The 20,412-nt window shown below is 43.2% G+C and overlaps 1 protein-coding gene across 3 annotated transcripts in view; it reads left to right on the top strand.

Annotated features, from left to right (window-relative positions):
* GFM1 (G elongation factor mitochondrial 1) overlaps window positions 1–18,738 on the top strand; it is a 174,113-nt gene extending 155,375 nt beyond the window's left edge. For all 3 annotated transcript variants that reach the window (XM_029615162.1, XM_029615161.1, XM_029615160.1), the window contains 3 exons: window positions 1,837–1,997; window positions 2,404–2,457; window positions 17,728–18,738. In XM_029615162.1, the coding sequence (XP_029471022.1) occupies window positions 1,837–1,997; window positions 2,404–2,457; window positions 17,728–17,859 (347 nt within the window). In that variant the 3' untranslated portion in view covers window positions 17,860–18,738. The remainder of the gene's footprint in view (window positions 1–1,836; window positions 1,998–2,403; window positions 2,458–17,727) is intronic.
* Window positions 18,739–20,412: the final 1,674 nt, after the last annotated feature.

The following is a 20,412-nucleotide window of genomic DNA, read 5'->3' as shown; positions in this document are numbered from 1 at the left end:
CGCTTTTTTTGTGATTGTTAAAACCCTCTCGTAGAACTGATGTACGCGCTCCCTGGAAAAATGTTCATGAAACGACTTTGGTATGTAAAAAGCTTTTTTTCTGTACATTTAAATTATAAGGATGTCTGTATTTTAGTCCACTTTAACATAGTCCGCTTCTATGTTTTATTTTTAGACTAGCCGTTAAGCCCGTAACAACGGGCAACATTTAAAAAAGTTTTTTCGGTCCATTTCCTTCCCAATCCCTCCCCTCATTCTCCCCCCCTCCCTCTCACCTCCCCCCTCTAGTCTCCCTCCCCTCACCTCACTCTCTCCTCCCTCCCTCCGCGGCCTCTATTCTCCGCCCTCCAACCTTCCCCCCGCTCACCTTCCCCCCTCCGCGCACACCGCTCCTCCCTCCGCACTCTCCTCTCCCCCTCCCCTCTCTCTCTCCCATCCCCCTCCCTCTCTCGTCTCCCCCTCGTCTCTCGTCCTACTCATCACCCCCTCCCCTCCCCTCCGCACTCCTCTCTCCTCCCTCCTCACTCTTCCTCCCTCCCTCCGCCCCGCGCCGCTCACCCCCTCCCCTCAGCTCACTCTCTCCTCCCGCCCCCCTCCGCTCAACCCCCCAATCCCCTCAACTCTCCCCACCGCCCTCCCCTCCCCTCACTCTCACCCACCCTCCCCCTCCCCTCACTCTCTCCTCCCCTCCCCTCACTCCTCCCTCCCTCACGCTCTCTCCCCTCCCCCTCACTCTCACTCCTCCTCTCCTCCCTCAGCTTCAGCTCACTCTCTCTCCTCCCTCCCCGCACTCAATCCCCCTCTCTCAAATCCCCTCCCCTTTCAACTCATCCATAACCGGCAGACGTGGGGTGTCCCTCCCTCACGCGCGTCGCCGCCGCCGCTCCTGCTTGTTGCCGCCGCCGCTGGTACTGCTCCTCCCGCTCCTGCTCGTCGTCGCTGCTACTGGTTCTGCTCCTCCCGCTCCTGCTAGTCGTCGCCGCCGCTCCTGCTCCTAGCTGCCGCCACCGCTGCTCCTGGACCCAGCGCCATTTTCTTTTCGGGCACGCTCTGCTCTGACCGACGTGCTCACCCGCGCATGCGCGCGGTAGAGTTGCTCTCTACTGCGCATTTGCGGCACGTCGGTCAGGGCTCCCTTATCTAGTAGATTTCATTAAAATATTGCCTGTCCCTCCCGACGCAGCCTCGGCGAAACACGGGTCCATGTTGGGGAAACCTTTGAAGTATTCTGATAACAGTGGAGTGCCAGTTATGTAAAAATAAAAAGTTCATTTGAAAATTGCAAAAATTGGACTATGTGACATGTTTCTGCACTCCTTATATAGTCTCTCCCAAGTCATATGTCTCCCTGTTAAAAGGAGAGCTAAATATGAACTTTGGGGATGCCCATCCACACCCCAGTTTCCATTTTTCATTTATGGATTGTTAATGGAGAAGAGACTTAATTTCTTGCAACTTTATCCAATTAGATAAAGTAGCCCTGGTCTTCAATTAAACTCCACCTATTAACCCAACTTTGAGATTTCAGATCATACCCCTGGTTTTTCCCAAGCACTTTTGCCTTGTCTGTGTTGACTAGATTGTAAGCTCTGGAGAGCAGGGACTGTCTCTTAGATATATCACTGCGTAATGCTACATATAAAAGAGCTTTAGCAGTAGTAGTAGTAGCAGCTTGTATCTGTAGCCTACTTTGCATTCATTTGTCAAAGCTCCAATGTAACATTCTTTGAAAAAAGAAACTTTTTCTTAGCTTGCACTAACAAAATTAGCATTTGTTACAGCTTTCACTTATCTGTCAATCCACACTGTTAATTGTATATTTTCATTTTTACCCAGCCATGGAAAAGGCAAGTGCTTGCATACTGGAACCCATAATGTCAGTGGAGGTTGTGGCACCAAATGAATTCCAAGGAATCGTGATTGCCAGCATTAACCGTCGGCACGGCATAATCACTGGGCAGGATGGAGCAGAAGGATATTGTACTTTATATGCTGATGTAGGTCCTGTTTAATCTTTGAAACCTTTCTTAGACACAAGTTTCATCTTTGTTCTTATCTGCTGAAATACAATAGGCTTAAAAACAATATTAAAATTTTAGCGCTCGCTTCAAAACGGAAGGATTTGTGTAAGGAAATAAGTACATTTATTGATGGAGGGGGGTGAAGTGTTACAGCAGCACGCTGGCCATTTGCTGCTAAAATTAAGAAACTGGAAGCTGAACTAAATATCTAGGAGAAGATTCTGTAAGTACAGACTGACTTTAGGATGGTATTCTTTTACGCAGGTATAGGGTTTATACTTCTGTCTGTATATACATTTTCACTGAAGCTTTTAATCTAAATAGAATTTTACATGAATAATTCTTTTGTGTTCCTGATGTTCCAATCGCATTTTCTTTTTAGGTACCACTGAATGAGATGTTTGGATATGCCTCTGAACTGAGATCATGCACAGAGGTAAAATGCAAACTACTTGTTTCTGAAATAGAATCTCTGGAATGCTACTACAGTAATTGCTTGAGATAGGCTTTAGTTTGATCTTTTAAACTTTACTATTTGATTCAGTGTCTTTTATTAAAACATGATGGGAAGTTTGGCTACCTGGAATTGTGCCTGATCTCCTTAAGGGAAGGAAGAACACTTCCTTGTTACTGTTACTCCATTGTGGTTGAGTGAAATAGAGGCAGGAAGGTGATAGGGCACACAGAGTCGCTGGGAGGGTAGGAATTGAACTAGAGAACTGCTAGGAGCATGTCAAAGATTTTGTTCACTATTGTAACTGCCATGGCTCTCCTCTTCCTTGAATACATTTCTGAGTAATTGCTGTTATGGAAGAAGTGGGATACAGGTTTGTCAGGGTAATATGATTACTTCAGTCAACCTTTATGAGCAATGACTGCAGATCACAATTGTGCCACTATCTATGTCAGCTTATTCTACTGGTTTCTGTTTCACTTATCTTTGCTCCCAGCTTTATTGTCATGTGTATCAGCAGTTGATATTAGGAGATTTGGAAAGAGGAAGAGGGATGTGTCCTAATTGATAGAAGCAGAGCATGCCTAAGATTTTGTTCACTGTTGTAACTGCCGTGGCCTGCCTCTTCCTTAAATATATTTCTGAGAAATTATTGTTATGGAAGGAGTGGGATACAGGTTTGTCAGGGTAATATGATTATTTCAGCCAACCTTTGAGTAGTGACTGCTCATTGGGCTAGCACACCCATGGGGGGACACCGGCTTTTACCGCGATGCTCCCAAAGCGACCCCGTGGCAAGTAGCGCTCCACCTCCATCAATGCCCAGGGTCCGCAGAGGTCTCCACCAATCCTGGTGACAGTCGTTAATCCCCTTCATGGGTCCAAGGAAGATCTGGCCACCCCTTCTTCCTCCCAGTTAGTGTTGGCATCATCAACGTTTAAGGAGGAGCTGTAGCATCAAGTTCAGCTAGCGGGGAGTGGGCATTGCAAGGCTTCGGTCCCATGGCATTGATGGCACTGGAGCCAGTGCTGCCCGAGCTTGTACCACCTCTGGAGAAGTTCAGTGTGCTCTTTGGTACCTTACCAGCCCAGCTGGCATCAGTTCCCGGGGCGGCACCGGTGCCCGATGGGACACTGAGGCCTCACCCTACTGATATGGTGGTCGTCACTGGTTCTTCCTCAGAGGAAGCACCGCCGAGGCCGGTGGAGATGCCAAGGCCTGTAGTCCCCTGTCCAGTTCCATCGTTGTCTGCACTTCTGGACGTTGGCTGAGTACCTAGGGCCCCCATCCCCTGTAGTATACATTGAGGATGAGGGACCCTATAACATCTGAGGGGGTGATCAGATGGAATCTTCCTCTGAGGATTCGGATGGTCTCCCAACAGACCCTTCTGTTTCAGAGGAGCAAAGGAGGTCGCTACCTGAGGCATTAACTTTCGCAGGATTTGTCAGGGTGATGGTGGAGGTCATCCCATTTCAACTTTTGACTGAAGAAGACACCAGGGACAAAATGTTTGATGTTCTTCTCTTTGTGGAGCCTCCTAAGGTGGAAGTCTAATCTGCTTTCAAGAGGACCATGCGCTCTCGGACCCACTCCTCTGTGCCCCCGGGGAAGGACCACAGAGCGTTGACACTCACAGGAGGAAGGTGTTCCAAGGCGCCATGCTTATTTCCCACATTGCTGCCTACCAGTTCTACATGAACCAGTACTCGCAGGACATCTGGAAGCAGGTGCAGGAAGTGGCTGAGCAGCTGCCTCAACAGCAAGATACCTTCATGTTGCTGGTGCACAAGGGTTTGGAGTGTGGAAAACACGAGGTCCGTGTGATGTTTTCAAAATGGTATCAAGGGTCTCTGCAGTGGTCTGCGGGCCTCAGATCTCAGACCAGAGGTATAGGAATGACTCACTGGCGTGCCATGCACTGGAGAGAATCTCTTCAGAGATAGGGTGAAGGATGCTGTGGCCCAACTCCTGGACCATCATGAAACCCTGCTGCAACTCTCTGCCAACACTCCAGACCCATCCTTCTCATCCAGGAGGCCATTGAGGCCAGGACCCAGAAAGTTTCTCTTTCGCTAAAGGAAGTACAATCTTCCACCGCCTCGATACCGTACGTACCATCAGAGCTCTTGTGGCTGTTCCAGGCAGCAGAGAGCTCCCAAGCTCCAACCAGCTCCTCAGTGACTCCAGGGACAGGGTTTTGACTGGGCTGTAGGGAGCCTAAGCCAGTTGCTAGTACCTAGGATGATGGACCCTCTGATCCCGGGGCAGGCTGCGGTTCTTTTTGAACCGGTGGCCCAGTGTAACCTCGGACCAGTGGGTTTTGACCATCATCCACCGGGGTACCAATTACATCTATTGAGTGACCCAACAAATTGCCCTCCGTGCCCATTTTGGGGGGCCGGCAGTGCAGCATCAGGAGGTGCTGCAAGTGGAGCTCTCCTCCCTCTTAATAGTCATAGCAGTTGAGCACATACCATCAGGGCAAAGATGGCTGGGATTCTGCTCCAGGTACTTTGTGATTCCAAAGAAAACAGGAGGACTCCGTCCCATCATAGACCTGAGGGCCTTGAACAAATTTCTAAAAAAAAAAAGAAGTTCAAGATGGTTTCCCTGGGCATCTTGATCCCCTTTTTGCAAAAAGGGGATTGACTATGCTCCCTCGACATAAAGGACACGCACACTCATAACGAGATCTTCACCGGTCACAGGAAGTATCTCCGATTTGTGGTGGGAAACAGCACTTTCAGTAGCAGGTGTTGCTGTTCGCATCAGCCCCACGGGTCTTCATAAAATGCCTGGCTGATGTGGGGCACACCTCCGCAAACTGAGAGTGCACATCTTCCTTTTCTGGACTATTGGCTGGTCAAGAGCACGTCTCAGGCCAGGAGCCCATCTAGTCCATGCATTTGTTGGAGTCACTAGGATTTGTTCTCAACTACCCAAAGTCCCATCTCAATCCGTTACCTTAGTTGGACTTCATCAGAGCCCTGCTAGACATGGTTCAAGCTAAGGCCTTTCTGCACCAGATGCTCTGGCAACCATTGTGATAGGTGCAACAGAGCCAGCAGGTGTCAGCCTGACACATGTGGAGACTGTTGGGTCACATGGCCACGACTGTCTGTCACTCACCTGGCATGATTACATATGAGCAGAGCCCAATGGACCTTGAAGTCGCAGTGGCGCCTGGCCACTCAAAGCCTCCAGGACTACATCCGGATCACACCATCTCTCCAGGACTCTTTATCCTGGTGGCGGGTACTCTCCGGTCTGGAATGGGGTATTTCCTTTCGGAGTCTCCCTACTCAAATTGTGTTATCTATGGATGCATCTACCCTGGGGTTGGGAGCTCATGTAGATGGGCTCAGCACCTAGGGCTTGTGGTCTGCTTAGGAACGTTCTTGTTGAATGAACTTCCTGGAGCTTTGGGCGATCAGATATGCAATATGGGCTTTCAGAGATTGGCTGTCCAACAAATTTGTCCTGATTCAGACCAGCAACCAAGTAGCCAATGTGATATGTCAATAAGCAGGGAGGCATGGGATCATACCTCCTTTGTCAGGAAGCAGTCCAGATCTGGTCCTGGACCCTAGCCCACGGGATGGTGCTCAGGGTCATGTACCTGGCCGGAATGGAGAACATGATAGCGGACAGGCTGAGTTGAACCTTCAGAACCCATGAGTGGTCCCTGGACCAGGTGACAGTTAATTGAATTTTCCATCACTGGGGGAGCCCTGAAACCGGAAAGTGACTTGGCTCTGCTCTCTGTCCAGGTCAGAGGGCAAACCAGCCCCAATGAGGATGCACTTGCCTCTCATTGGGGCAGGGGTCTTCTGTATGTGTATCCTCCGATTCCCTTAGTGGTAAAGACACTCTTGAAGCTTTGTGAAGACAGAGGGACTATGATCCTCATTGGCCAAGATAGGTCTGGTTTCCGAGTTGTCCATCCGGAAGATCTCATCACGCAAGATCAGGGCAGGCTGCAGCATCCCAACTTCGAGGCCCTGTCGTTCACAGCCTGGATGTTGAGAGGTTAATCCTGCAGCCACTTGATCTTTCTGAGGATGTATCTCTTGTCCTGGTGGCTTCCAGAAAGCCTTTCACTAGAAAGTCCTATGGACTGAAGTAGAGGAGGTTTTCCATGTGGTGTGAGCCAGAAGGCCCTAGATCCGTTCTCCTGCCCTACACAAAAACATTTTGATTACCTTCTACTCCTATTAGAGGCTGCCTTAAAAAAAACGAATCTGTCCGATATCATCTTAGTATGATTGGCAGATAACACCACGGTGTAGACTGTACGCCCATTCTCTACAGGCTATAGTTGTACTTTTCATGCAGGGCCTGCTTCAATTGAAGCCTCCCCTAAAATCTCCTGCTGTGTCTTGGGACTTCAACATGGTCTTAGCTCAGCTGATGAAAACTCTGTTTGAGCCGCTGCGCACCTGTGACCTGAAGTACCTGACCTGGGGAACCTTTTGGGGAAGGAGGAGTCTTTTCCGAAGGGATGGGCTCCACATTCACCAGGGTGGAACCAGGCTGCTGGTACTAACCTTTAAAAAGGAGACAGAGCAGCTTTTAAACTAGAACAAAGGGTAAAGCTGACAGTCGCTCAGCAGTGCATGGTTCAGAGGGAGGTATCTTCAAAGGATACTAAAGACGCAATAGAATTAGGGCATCCCAACAGTGATGTTCCAATATTTATTTATTTAATAATTTTTATATGCCATTGTTCGAGGACTATCACAACAGTTTACATAATTTTATAAAAACAGAGAAAATAAAACAGATACATTACATTTAGTAATAAAATAATAAACTGGGGAAACATAAAAAGCAAGTAGTATCAGCCTAAAATAATACATTTTCAAATAGAACTATAAATAAATCAGGGTAATTATATGAGAAATAGAGATATAAAGCAAGCAGAGCTGGACAAAAATAGCTTGAACAATCTAGACTGGAGAGAAAGAAGGGAGCGGTACAAAATTTTTTGCATCCTGGTAGACCTTCATAAATAACCATGTTTTTACCTCCTTTCTGAAAATGTTTAGTTCTAGTTGAAGTTGGAGCTTCAAGTGCCTGTAATTAAAAGCTCACCTGAGATAAGAGTCCAATTGATCCCAATCAATTAAAAAGCAGAATGAAAATACAAACAAAAAACACACTTTGAAATGCTTGTATGATAATGCCAGAAGTTTAAGTAGTAAGATGGGAGAATTAGAATGTATAGCAGTGAATGATCTGGTGAAATAGGCTCAAATACCTCTATTTTTTGCAAATAGTATATACCCAGAACAAAACAATTTTGTTGTTGTTGTTTAATGACCTCATACCAGGCTTAGATGTGCATATTCGCACGGTCATTCGCCACTATGTGCGGGATACATGTTCTGATCGCTTCCGCCAAGCTGTATTTAATCATTGGTCATTAAATATTTTCTTTCTTCTCGTTGTGTCAAAAAGTTTTTGTGACTTGTGATATTAGCAACAACAAAAAAAATTTCTTCTGGGTATATACTATTTGCAAAAAAATAGAGGTATTTGAGCCTATTTCACCAGTTTATATCATGACAAATACCTCAACAAGAGTTTTGTGAGAACACTACTGCTTAGCAGTGAATGATGACATAGACTTAATTGGCATCTCAGAAACATGGTGGAAGGAGGATAACCAATGGGATAGTGCTATACCGGGGTATAAATTAAATCGCAATGACAGAAAGGAGCATCTGGGAGGCAGGGTGGCGCTTTATGTCCGGTATGGCATAGAGTCCAACAGGATCAAGATCCTGCAAGCGACTAAACGCAGAATCAAATCTTTATGGGTAGAAATTCCTTGTGTGTTGGGGAAGAGTATAGTGATAGGAGTATACTACTGTCTACCTGGCCAAGATGGTGAGACTGAAAAGACATGCTAAGAGAAATTAGGGAAGCTAACCAAATTGGTAGTGCAGTAATAATGGGAGATTTCAGTTACCAAGAGCACTGGTGCAGACAAAAACTTGTCACCACCAAAACTTGTCAGTAAATCTTGTTTTAATGTTATAATGTTCCAAACACTTTAATTTAGAACGGCAACTCCGTAAAGCATCAAATTTCAACAGTCCCCCAACACGGTCCCGTGTTTCGCTAGGCTGCATCGGGGGGGACCAGAGACATGATTATATCTATAAACACAAAACAAATATACATAGTAGATTGGTGGAAAAAGGCTACATCAACTACAAAGGAACTTTTAACATGTATTTCACATACCTGTGATAGCGTTATACGGAGCGCGAGCGCCCTCACAGGTGACAGGTATTTAAAGAGCAGAAAAGGCGCGAACCAGAGGATCTCGTGAGAGCTATCAGCCAACCTATCTGTCAGATGTCAGCGGTTCCGTCCACTCAGTCAAACAGGAACCATTCTATGTCTTTATTAAGACCTTTTGGGAAAACTGTATCCAAAGTGAAAATCCATCTCTGTTCCCTCCTTCCGAGAATCTCGGGGAAATTGCCACCCCGAGACGGGCGGCGAACCACCTCAATTACCGTGAAGGAGAGATCAGAGATGGTGTGGCCCGACTGGGCCCAGTGAGACACCAGGGGCTCGTCCATCCGCAGGGAACGAATGTTAGAACAATGTTCTATCATTCTGGTTTTTAACATCCTAGTAGTTTTACCAACGTATAAGAGTGGGCAGGGGCAATTGACGACATAGATGACTCCTTTGGTCATGCAGTTGGATTCAGAACGAAACTTAAAAAGCCGGCTTTTTAAGTCTAGTGTCTCCGGCTTTTTAAGTTTCGTTCTGAATCCAACTGCATGACCAAAGGAGTCATCTATGACATCCAGAGGATGTCATCCAGAGGATGTGGTTAGTACAGTTAGTATAGCTGTGTTTAAAAAAGGATTAAATAAGTTCTTGGAGGAGAAGTCCATTACCTGCTATTAAGTTGACTTAGAAAATAGCCACTGCTATTACTAGCAATGGTAACATGGAATAGACTTAGTTTTTGGGTACTTGCCAGGTACTTGTGGCCTGGATTGGCCACTGTTGGAAACAGGATGCTGGGCTTGATGGACCCTTGGTCTGACCCAGTATGGCATGTTCTTATGCTATTCAGGAGCACTAAACAGAGCAGGAGAATGTTCCCATAAACTGCTGTTTCTGTTGATTTTTCTCATGTTTTATAAAATATTTGGAACACAGATTATTCTTTATCAAGTGTCCTCAAAACATTGCACTGCTTCACTTATTTTGTATGTAAAAAACTTTTAACTTTGCTTGCATGGTCTAGCAGTTAAGGCTCTCTGTTTATTTCAGTTACTGCATGGTTCCCTGTTGAGGGTGCCGCTCAGATGTGAGAATTTTAAATATTATACGGCAGTACGGAGTCGTATGATAAGCAAACTGATGAGCAATCTGGGGAAAAAGTGAGTTTTCAATCTGGACCTAAAATCGTCTTAGTAATGGAGCATCTTAAGCATGGGGTGGTAATTTGTTCAAAAGGATTGGTGCTAGAAAAGCACAGACAGGAGAGTTAGCCTGGTGTACAGCAGGGAGCCTCACAGAGAATGGTCTTATCACCATTGTAAAGGCCTGTCAAAATGGTATCTCTCCTCTAGACTCGCTCTGTCAACCTCCTTCTTTTCCCAGGATTGTACCATCCTCAAAATCACATTGACTCCCCCTGTGCGCTCTGCAGCAGGCGAAGGTACTTGCAGGAAGACCAGACTGTGTTTAGAATCACAGCATTCACGCATCCTACATCCCTATCAACATGGTTTTCGCAAAGGTCATTCTACTGAGACTACTCCTATCATCTTTTGCTACCTATCTATGTGGCTTTGATTCAAATATTGATTTCATATTGGTATTTCTAGACATTTCAGCTGCGTTTGATACCTTAGATTAGCAAATACTTATATCCAGTCTTCAATCAATAGGACTAAACTCAACAGTACTCAATTGGTTTAAAAATTACCTATCGATCCAAACTTATCAGATCAATATTGGTTCACATTCCTCATCTCCATTCACAATTCATTCAGGTGTCCCCCAAGGATCTTCACGATCACCTATTCTCTTTAACATTTACCTAATTCCATTGTGTCACATTCTTTCAGCTTTGGATGTCCAATTCAAAATATATGCTGACGATATACAGTTTTTCGCTCCTTATAAAAACTCTTGGTCAGAAACTCTATCCATTATAGCCTTGTATGTAAATATTATAGACAAGTGGCTATCTCATAGCTGCTTAAAACTAAATCCCAAAAAAACCGAATTTCTATTCCTCAGCTCAATTACTGACCCGTCTAACAGTCCCCCCTCACATCTACTATTAAATGGTATTTCTATACCGGTCCTTACAAAAGCCCATAATTTAGGAGTTTTACTAAACTCCGACTTGTCATTGTCTCAGTACATATTCTTAACAGTTACAAATTCTTTTTACAAATTACATCTCTTAAAACACCTACGTCCACTTCTATTCCATCGGGATTTCTGCTCTTTCCTTCAATTTTTAATCTTTTCAGGACTGGACTACTGTAATGGCCTCTACCTGGGACTACCGGACTCGACAATCAAGCCGTTACAACTGATACAAAACTCAGCTGCCCGTATCCTAACTGGTTCATCTGTCAAAAACCACATTTCTCCCACATTATACACTTTACATTGGCTGCCTATTAAATTTCGAATACAGTATAAAATCCTGACCATTGTAAATTCACTATTACATAATCCATCCTCAAACTGGCTTTGCACTATTCTTCGAATTTACAAACCAACCAGACATTTAAGGTCTCTGAACAAAAACCTATTAGATATTCCATCAGTACGCTTAGCGTGTTTAAATATTACAAGAAACAGGCAGCTGACATCACTCTGTGACTTTGCTTGCCGGTAATTTTCTTCTAATTTGAATTTCCTGCTAACCCGTGTCAGGGGGAGTAGCCGAGGGAGGCGCCCTTAAAATCGGCGTCCCAGCGGCGTTACCCTGCAGCTGACATCACTCTGTGACTTTGCTTGCTGGTAATTTTCTCCTACTTTGAATTTCCTGCTAGCCCGACGTCAGCGGGAAGAGCCGAGGGAGGCGCCCTTAAAATCGGTGTCCCAGCGGCGCACCGCTGCGGCCAGCACACCGCCAAAGCTGCGCGCTCCTAAGGGGCCGCGCGGCTTGGCTTGATTTCGATTGGTTTCAAGTGGTTAATTTTGTTTTTGTTTTTGTTTTGCATGATGACAGCTGCCTTGAGAGTGCTGGAAGAGATTTAGGGGAATATTGTGTCAAGAGTGCAAGGAATCTGTTTCATTGTTATTTATTTAGATATTCTTATATAGAAGGTTGGGTTTTCCTTTCTCTTTGGAATGCCACATACAAAGAAGAAGGCAAAATTGAGAGAATCTTCCTCAACACCAAATACAATAGTTAACCAGCCAAAAATTGAGGATTGCTTGCAAAATCCTCCCTAATAACACCAGGAAGTGTAGTCGCAGGAGGATCTGACCGGGAGCAGGGGACTATCCCATAGACTCATGAAACATCATTAACCCCTGGTGCTCCAGGGACACCAGAGCCACCATCCGGTAAAAGAGAAGGGGTTTTTCTTTTTGAAGACCCTAAATTGAGATTGGATTTTATACCATTGAGTGACCAGAGAGGAGCAGAAGTGATGATCTGCTCCTCGGAGAGCCCTGAAAGTCAGGGCTCCAGGGAACAAAATGGTGTCTCTTCTATACAACATGCTGTTGATCGGGAAGCTCCAATGGAAGCCAGAAGTGGACAATATCAAGTAAGATCTTTGACTGATATACCTCTGATTATACCTAAGAATTTTACCTTAGAAGAAATTGGGACAATGTTAGTGTCAATGCAGAAATCAATAATCTTGCAATTATGGTTCAGGAAGCTTTAAACAAGAATGTGGTATTACAAACTAAGGGGGTCATTTTTCAAAATGCGGTAAGGTGTTTTCGCATGCGATAAGCCCTTAACGCATGCGAAAACGTGTTTACCGCATGCGATCGCATCATATCGTATGGTGCGATGCAAATTCCAAAAATAGGAGGAGTTAGGGGCGGAGAGTGGGCTGGGTTAGCCTGTCTGCGAAGAGCTATTGCACAGCCGTAACGCTGATTTTAACTACACCTCTTTCAAATGCGTTAGGCTGTGCGATAGCTGCCGTGACCGTGCGGTAAGGTTTCATCGCCATTTGCGATGTCTCCCGTAAGTCTGATTTCAGCTGAATTGACACCTTCAGAGCCTTGGGGGGGGAGGGGGAGAGAGAGAGAGAGAGAGAGAGACTGGCCATAATATCATGGCCCATAGGCAGGTATTTGTATCCCTATGGTAGGCCCACCTAGTAACTCGAGGTGGGGATTAGGTAAGAGTGTAGGGGGTTAGGGACCACTTTGACATTCTACGTGACACCTACAAACAGAACAGTGGTCTCTTGTGAAGATTTGCTGGCCTTCGGAGTGAGGAAACTCACTCCAAGATGAGATTTGGGCAAGATTCTCTCAACCTAGCTGGATGGACTCTCTACCTGGGTAACATCAAGCTAGGTTGAGAGAACTTTGCCCAAATCTCATCTTGGAGTGAGTTTCCTCACTCCGAAGGCCAGCAAATCTTCACAAGAGACCACTGTTCTGTTCGTAGGTGTCACGTAGAATGTCAAAGTGGTCCCTAATCCCCACCTCGAGTTACTAGGTGGGCCTTCCATAAGGATACAAATACCTGCCTATGGGCCATGATATTATGGCCAGTCTCTCTCTCTCTCTCTCTCTCTCATTAAAAATGGTCCCCCAGTGGCTGAATGCAGGAAATACAACAGGTCTGGCACTTATCGCAGAATCTGAAATGGTATCGCAATTTGCACTAACTTAGCTCTTCGCACAGGTAATTAGTGCAAATTGGGATAAATACTATATTAGCATAAAACATGCCCCTTTTGCTATCGCATGCGGTACTTACCGCATTATGATAAATCCACCCCTTTGGTTGAAAAATTAGATACCTCAGTGAATTCCTTGGAGGGTAAATTGAATGAAATAGAAAAGATACAGGCTAATTTAATCAAATCTGATAAAATTCACTTGGATAAGTTTGAAATCTTAGAAAATCAGATCAGGAAAAATAATCTTAAGATATTAAATGTCCCTAGAACTCACTTGATCTCACCCTTAGATCTATTTAAAAGTTATTTGACAAATATATTGAAGTTTGCAATTAGTGTTGTACCTGCAATTGCTAGAATATATTATACATCTCAACTTCAGGAATCAGAGAATTTTCAAAATCAAAGACAGAGTGGCCAAATGGTTAATTTGAATCTTTCAGATATATTGGAAAAGGTCCTTTGAGACAAATATTTCAACATGTGCCGCTCTAGTGGTACAATTTACCTTTGTATCAGAAAGAGATTCGGTTTTGAGATTATATTTTAGACATCAGAATATAAAATTTTATGGCCAGAATGTCAGGATATTTCCAGATATTACTAGACACACAAAGTAGGAGAAAGAAATTTATACAAATGAGAGGAGAAGTACTACAAAGAGGGGCAAAATTTGTATTGAGATTTCCATGACGTTGTATTATTCATCAAGAAGTGAAGTATGTTTTCAGTCAACTAGAGCAGTTAAGATCATATCTTGATACCCATTCCTAGAATTTCATTGTGCTGAGAGAATAGTTTAATAGGAAGGATGATAGACACAAGTAATGTATGAATTTATAAAATTGTGGATCTGCTTCAAATAAGTGTCTCATTCTAGCACTTTCATTTTTCTATGAATGTAAAATGCTAAGATAATAAGCAGATTGTTATTATGAGATGTTTGGGTTTGTATTTAATATGGATGTATTTCCTAAACAGCTGCGAAATGTATCTAAGATATTGAAAAATTTAATAAAAATAAAATAAAAAAATATATATATTACAAGAAACAGAGCATTCTCAGTATCTGGCCCACAAATATGGAACTCATTACCTACACTGCTTAGTCAAATTTCAAACCCAAAAGAATTCAAGAAATCATTAAAAGCCTATCTTTTCTCAAAAGCATTTGCCATCCCAGATACAGATCTATTGTAACCTTAACACATCCATCATTTTTCATTTTGTACTCCAAAGTTATGCGGAATTGATCTTTTTTTCTCTTGTTTGTAAAGTTTAAAGTTAGTTATTTTAAAATTTTGTTTTATAACTTTTAATCTTTATTATAATTCATGATTGTATTTTTCTGGTTTTTTTTTCATTTTTGTTTGCTTATGAACATTGTACTCCGTTTTGATCAATATTTTATTGTTGGTAAATAAATAATGTTAAATAAATAAATGCCCACGTTCTCACCCGTGGAAAAAGATGCAAATATTTTAATTGTATTTCTTCTTTAATTATGATTCCTAAGGGACAATTTTGGGTAGGGCACTGAGAGGTCAGCCTAAGGAACCAAAATTATATATATATGACCTGATGAAAAGACCTGAAAAGGTCAGCGGGTGTGTGTATGCATGTATATGTATACACATAAACACACTTTTATATATTCTTGGGGGGGGGGGGGGGGTGTATTGGTCTCACCATCACAAAAGCATATTTATGCTGCCTTTTCAGGTTATGAAATGCTTGATTACCACTATATATACATTGTAAAATAAAATTAAAAACTGAAAAATGGTGCTTTATAAGTATTCAACCCCTGTGCTGTGGAAGCTCCAAGTTTCCATAGATGAAAGATATTGCCCTAACAATTGGCCTCTACCTGTGAATCATTACAAAGATCAGCTTTTCTGGATAAAAGATCCCCTAATTTCAGTACCACTGGTCAGACACTGAATCTGAAGGAAAGCTGTAAAAACGAAGACCAAAGAGCATTCTAAGGAAATTTAAGATAAAGTTCTAGACATGCACAAGATAGGAAAGGCTATACAAAATATCCAAGGGCTTGGATATCCCAGTGAGCACTGCTGGATAAATTGTGAGGAAATGGAAGCTGCATCATACCATCCAAACACTACTTAGACAAGGCCGTCCCTCAAAACTCAGCATCAGAGCAAGGAGGAGACTTGTGAGGGAAGGCACAGAGAGGCCAACAAATACTTAAAGGAGCTACAGAGTTCAGTGGCTGAGACTGGAGTGGAGGTGCACCAGTCAACCATATCAGAAGTTCTGCATACAACTGGCCTGCATGGGAGGGTGGCTAGAAAGAAGCTATTACTAAAGAAAACACTCATCAAAGCACATCTGAAGTTTGCCAGAAAGCATCAGAGAGACCCAGCTAATGTGGGATAAGGTTTTGTGGTCAAATGAAACAAAAATGGAGCTTTTTGGCCAAAATTCAAAACATAAATTCAAAATTCAAAAGACTTGGCTCTTCCACCAGGCTTTCCCCGATTAATTGTAGATAATTGCTGCTCCATGTCCTCGCACCCCATCCCTTTCCCTTCATAACTCCTAGCAACTTGCACTCTGTAATCTGTAAATATGTTACTCCCTGTCTATTTTTAATTCATATTGTTTATAGTTTCCCATTTTTCTCAGGCCCTCCGTTTTTGAGCCGTCTACTCTTTGTTTTCTAATTGCCCCCCCTTTTTTTTCCCTGTTCATTGTAATTTCCACCTTTCTGTTACAATATAAACCGATATGATGTGTATTTTAATGTCGGTATAAAAACATAAGAACATAAGAAAATGCCATACTGGGTCAGACCAAGGGTCCATCAAGCCCAGCATCCTGTTTCCAACAGTGGCCAATCCAGGTCATAAGAACCTGGCAAGTACCCAAAAACTAAGTCTATTCCATGTTACTGTTGCTAATGGCAGTGGCTATTCTCTAAGTTAACTTAATAGCAGTTAAAGGACTTCTCCTCCAAGAACTTATCCAATCCTTTTTTAAACACAGCTATACTAACTGCACTGACCACATCCCCTGGTAACAAATTCCAGAGTTTAATTGTGCGTTGAGTAAAAAAGAACTTTCTCCGATTAGTTTTAAATGTGCCCCATGCTAACTTCATGGAGTGCCCCCTAGTCTTTCTACTATCCGAAAGAGTAAATAACCGATTCACATCTACCCATTCTAGACCTCTCATGATTTTAAACACCTCTATCATATCCCCCCCTCAGTCGTCTCTTCTCCAAGCTGAAAAGTCCTAACCTCTTTAGTCTTTCCTCGTAGGGAAGCTGTTCCATTCCCCTTATCATTTTGGTAGCCCTTCTCTGTACCTTCTCCATCGCAATTATATCTTTTTTGAGATGCGGCGACCAGAACTGTACACAGTATTCTGAGATGTACACAGTACACAGTATTTTGAGATGCGGCGACCAGAACTGTACACAGTATTCAAGGTGCGGTCTCACCATGGAGCGATACAGAGGCATTATGACATTTATTTATTTATTTAACAGCTTTTTTAAAAAGCTGTTAAATAAATAAATAAATATGTGTTGCACAAATTTAACAGTACCATTCCTCAGCAAACACCATCCCAACAGTAAAGTATGGGGGTGGCAGCATCATGTTATGGGGATGCTTTTCCTCAGTGGGGACTGGGCATCTTGTTAAAATTGAAGGAAGGATGGAAGGTGCAACATACAGAGATATACTGCAAGACAACTTTCAGTCAGTTAAAACAAAAAAAATTGGGGAGAAAATTCATAAGCATAAAGCCAAGGTGAGAACAGAGTGGTTGAACAACAAAAAGGTTGTTCTATAATGGCCAAGTCAAAAGTTCACATCTCAGTCCAATAGAGAATCTATGGCATTATTTGAAAATTGCAGTCCAAAAGTGTCATCCAACCAACCTGAACAACCTAGAGCAAATCTGCCAGGAAGAATGGGCAAAAATCACTCCCAAACAGTGTGCAAAGCTGGAGAAACTTACCCAAACAGACTTCAAACTTATTGCAGCAAAAGGTGCTTTACCAAGTACTAGCTGAAGCAGTTGAATACTTATGCCAGCAGCATTTTTCAGTTTTTATTTTACAAAACCAGGCAAAGAAATAATGAATTGTGACTTTGAAAAGTTACTTTAAGAGCATACTGGTTTGCAATAAACACACTGTCTGGAACAATTTGTGTAAATGTAATTTGTAATCCAAACAAATGTGCTGACATTTTAGTGGGGGATATACTTTTGCAAGCCACTGTATGAATATATAAATACAAAATTGTAGCTTCAAATGTTAACTTGTTACTGTTTGTTATATCATTTCACTTTGATGTCTTCAATGATCCTCCTTTTGTTTTCTTCATTAGGGCAAAGGAGAATATACAATGGAATATGCAAAATACCAGCCCTGTTTAGCTAGCACTCAGGAAGAGTTGGTCAACAAATATCTGGAATCGACGGGTCAGCTTATCGCTAAGAAAGGCAAAGCCAAGAACTAGCTTTGCTCACTTTGAGTTACATGGCACCAGCTCGTCCAGATACTTTTTCTTCTGACATTTTACTACATTTTTTGAGGTGGGAAGTTCCCTTGTCTGGCTGCCACCTGGATAATTTCCAAGAAGTTCAGAGCTCTACCTTCATTATGATTTCAACTGAAGATTACCATGGATCACAGTTCAAATATGACTAGTAATATAAAACCACTAAGGTGTGGTTGTGTAATTCCTAGCATGGAGTACATTAATTCTAAATAACTGTTGGCTGTTCTTTGATGGGATAAGTTCACATTTTTCGTTAGGACAGAAACGCTGTGCCTGCTTAGGGCTGGGATCTCTGTTTACTGTAAGTTTTACTTGAGCTGAGCACTGTATAATCCCTTTTTAACCAGAGCATAATTTACAATTGGAATGGAAATGGATGATGTCCTGTAATTCCAGAAGGAGTAACTGCTCAAATTACAGAATGGACAATGCCCAGGATATGGAGTTGTAAGATTAGTGAAGGCTTTTACCCGTGAGGTATTGTCTGACTCATAATTGCCCAGTGCAAAGGGCATTACAGCTGTTCTCAGTCATGTCATATTGTGCTTTCTCATGCATACAATGCCAAGCAGAGTAATGAAAGGTACTTTGTAATGTTTCGGGCAGTCTGTGTGTATAAGAGAGATTTTACAAATTGTATAAGGTTCTCCGAAGAGGTAAATAACCCTGAGTGACACTTAATTCAGGGTCAGCAACAAAAATTAATTTGCCATTTTGTAGCTCTGCTTTGAAAATATTTTGCTGCATTCAGTTTGAAAAATATTGCAAGGCAGAGCACTTAGGCTAATTTGGAGAGAATAATTTCTAACATTCATACAATAAATTGTTTCCAGCTTATTGTGACTGCCTTGACCAATATCTTTGATAGTAAACTTACCTATTTATAAGACTGTTAAAATACTTTTTATTTAACATATTTTCAGCCTTTGATTTAATCGTAAGATATATATATATGAATATAATAAATGTATTTTTAAGTAAGATTTAGCATGCTTCAGGTATTATGAAGTTTTGTTGTACTAAGAGCCTGCATCTTATCTTTTTAACATTGCTCTGCAATATTGGTCTTTTAAAATGCCATTGCTTTCTCTTCAGCCCGGATCATGGTATTCAAAAGAATATCCGGTTATGTTTGTTATCCAGCTAATGTTAGCTGGATAACTTAAATTGGGGATATTGAATAGGATGTTTATATTACTGAATGTCAAGGACAAGTTATCAGGCTGAACACAGCGAGCTGAAAATGTGATTTTTTTTTATTTTGTAAAGATTAATCCACTGGGTCCCTCTTCACTAGAAGTCTATTCAAAACTTTTATGTAGCTGCACATTAAAGAACTAATCTTTGAAAACTGTTGGATCAGATAAATAACCCAAGGAGTTTACACAGTCTTTGCACTGTTAAAGCTTAAGGGACCGATGCAAATCAGTGCACTCAGCCAAGTGCACTGTTTAACCCGCTGTCGGATGTGGGTTAAATAGGCTCTAATCCACCCCCTAATGCAATAGGGGGATTAGCGCCTATTTAAAGCGCGTCCGCGGAGTGAATGAGTTAGCGCTCGTGAATGTGAATGAGGCTATTACTCATTCACTCCAAATGCAAAAAAATAAATGTGCGTCTCAGACGCACATTTATCGCTCAGCTGTTAATGCTTGCCTGGAGCAGGCGTTAATAGCTGCGGGAACTGAAAAAAAAGTACATAAGGAGGAGGAAGTGACGTCACTTCCCATGCTGGACGCCTGAGAGCGGGGCTCCTCACCCACCGGAGCTTTTACGGTGTATAATTCGCGTCCATCGCAGCGTTTTCTCCTGAAACCGCACACCTTTGATAGCAGAGAGCTCCAGGGTTATGTCGGCGAAAAAATCTCCCTTTGATCTGCACCAATTCTCCTACAGTAAGCTCGGGGAGGATCCGGAGGTTGGGTTGCACAAAATGGCGGAGGAGGCTGAGACGTGAGCTCTGGAGGCTCCGGAGAACGCAGAGCCCGGTGCGACCGCGGACTCCTCGATCCGCGCGGAAATGCGATCATGGTTTATAGAGCTACGAAAAGATATAAAATCTTTCAAGGCCGAACTCGCTAACACTTTACAGGAAATGAGGGAGGAGCATGCAACAATGGCGCGCCAGCTGGCGGAGGCTGATACGCGCCTTGATGACCACGAGGAGCGCTGGACTGTGCAACAGAAAGATATTTCAGCCATGCAGGCTTGCCAGCTGGAGCTGGCTGACAAGCTTGAAGACATCGAAAATCGCAACAGGCGCTGCAACTTGCGCTTTAAAGGGGTGCCAGAAAGTGAAGCCTATAAGGACTGTGTCACAGTGATTCAACGGATTTGTGCTGTGATCCTCGGGGAGCAGGCGCAGGGAGACGGGGAGATCACCTACAGCACCACAGATTGAGAGAGCCCACAGGTCGCTGGGCCCTAGGATTGGGAATACCCCAAGATACATAATTGTTTGCTTCCACTCATTTAGGTACAAGGATAAACTCGCTTCGGCGGCGAGGCGCC

The sequence above is a fragment of the Rhinatrema bivittatum genome, chromosome 9 (genome assembly GCF_901001135.1).
Source record: "Rhinatrema bivittatum chromosome 9, aRhiBiv1.1, whole genome shotgun sequence".
Classification (NCBI taxonomy): domain Eukaryota; kingdom Metazoa; phylum Chordata; class Amphibia; order Gymnophiona; family Rhinatrematidae; genus Rhinatrema; species Rhinatrema bivittatum.
The sequence above is the reverse complement of the archived record's forward strand: the minus strand, read 5'-3'. Positions and strand labels throughout refer to the sequence as shown.